The sequence below is a fragment of the Vitis riparia genome, chromosome 13, assembly GCF_004353265.1.
Source record: "Vitis riparia cultivar Riparia Gloire de Montpellier isolate 1030 chromosome 13, EGFV_Vit.rip_1.0, whole genome shotgun sequence".
NCBI classification, from domain to species: Eukaryota; Viridiplantae; Streptophyta; class Magnoliopsida; order Vitales; family Vitaceae; genus Vitis; species Vitis riparia.
Genome location: NC_048443.1, coordinates 7,805,024 through 7,806,380, shown reverse-complemented (window position 1 = coordinate 7,806,380; position 1,357 = coordinate 7,805,024). Strand labels below are relative to the sequence as shown.

The 1,357-nt window shown below is 42.5% G+C and overlaps 1 protein-coding gene across 1 annotated transcript; it reads left to right on the top strand.

Annotated features, from left to right (window-relative positions):
* Positions 1-216: 216 nt before the first annotated feature.
* Positions 217-1,095, top strand: LOC117928270 (zinc finger protein 3-like). Its single transcript, XM_034848182.1, has one exon. It carries the CDS (start codon positions 217-219, stop codon positions 1,093-1,095), a length of 879 nt encoding a protein of 292 aa, XP_034704073.1.
* The last annotated feature ends 262 nt before the right edge of the window (positions 1,096-1,357 follow it).

Sequence of the window (1,357 nt, the reverse complement as noted above, 5' to 3'; positions counted from 1 at the left end):
ATAATATTTTAGGAATAATTGAATCATAAACATGGTGATGAAAAATCACATTAAACCGTTTTCATCTCCTTGATAATTTACTAATATAAATTTTTTCAGTAATTGTACATCAGGATATCTTTCCATGCAGGGAAAGGTTTGAGTTCACTCACATCCATCTCTATAAAGATGTCATCTTTTCCATTCTCTTATTCAAATCTAAGACTTCTCTGGTCCATGGAGGCACTTGGAGTAGATCATCAATGTCCCTCAGAGGGCTCTAGCATCTCTGCCACATCAGAGGGAACTCCATCCAAAGATGGGGAAAGGGCAAAGAAGGTGAAGATGAAAGGAAAAGTTAGTGAAGAAAAGAGGAAAACCGAATCGGGTTCGAGCCTTTTGCTTGATCTAAGGCTCTCCAATGATGATTCCAAGCTGGACCTCAACCTCTGCAACTCTCTCAGAGCGGCTTCTTCACCGGAGAGGACGGTGATGGTACGCGACAAACAACCAGAGAGGAGGGTTTTCTCCTGCAACTTCTGCAAGAGAGAGTTCTCCACTTCACAAGCATTGGGTGGACATCAAAACGCTCATAAACAAGAGCGGGCAATAGCGAAAAGGCGACAAGGGATGGATATGCCAGGCTTTGGACATCCACACTTTCACTATAATTATCCCTATTCAAGCATCCCGCCAGTCCCATTATATGGCTCTTTCAATAGGTCACTTGGGGTGAGGATGGACTCTATGATTCATAAGCCTCCGTACCCATGGACACCACAGCCGCCCCCGCCCCCGCCTGGGTACCGATTTGGCCATGGCGGGTGGCTGAGGCCTAACATGATGAGCCCACAATCAGCTTTTGAACATAGAATAATGAGAAGGGAGGATTTTCATATGCATGGTGGTGGTGTATTTGGAGCTTCTACAGGACCTTCCTCTAGGTTTGAGGAAAGTGATGGTGCAATTTCAAGCCTTGGAGTTTCCAATTCAAATGGTGATGACCCCAGTATTGTGGCCGACAAGGCAAGTGGAGGTGATGATCTTTGGCAAGGGGGCCATAAGGACAGTGATCAACCAGGAGGGCCAAATCTGGATTTATCTCTCAAGCTTTGATCATGATTTTTATTCTAAAATCATGATATTGTTAATGCTTGCTTCTGGTTCCTTGTAGAGTTTTCTTTTTTTTTTTCCTTTTCCTTGTACTTAACATGAATTTTGAATACATTGGATGATTTTTTAAGGAAAATAATTTATTTGCCCCTATATATATGTACATATATAGAATAAAGAAAGAAGAAGAAAAAAAGATTCAAAGAAAGTAGAGGAAAAGATTCTGTGCCTGGGCAGCATAGGATCAGCCTTGGCAGCACTGCCA

Coding starts and splice junctions, on each gene's coding strand:
- LOC117928270 (XM_034848182.1), top strand. CDS start 217: ATGGAGGCACTTGGAGTAGATCATCAATGTCCCTCAGAGGGCTCTAGC.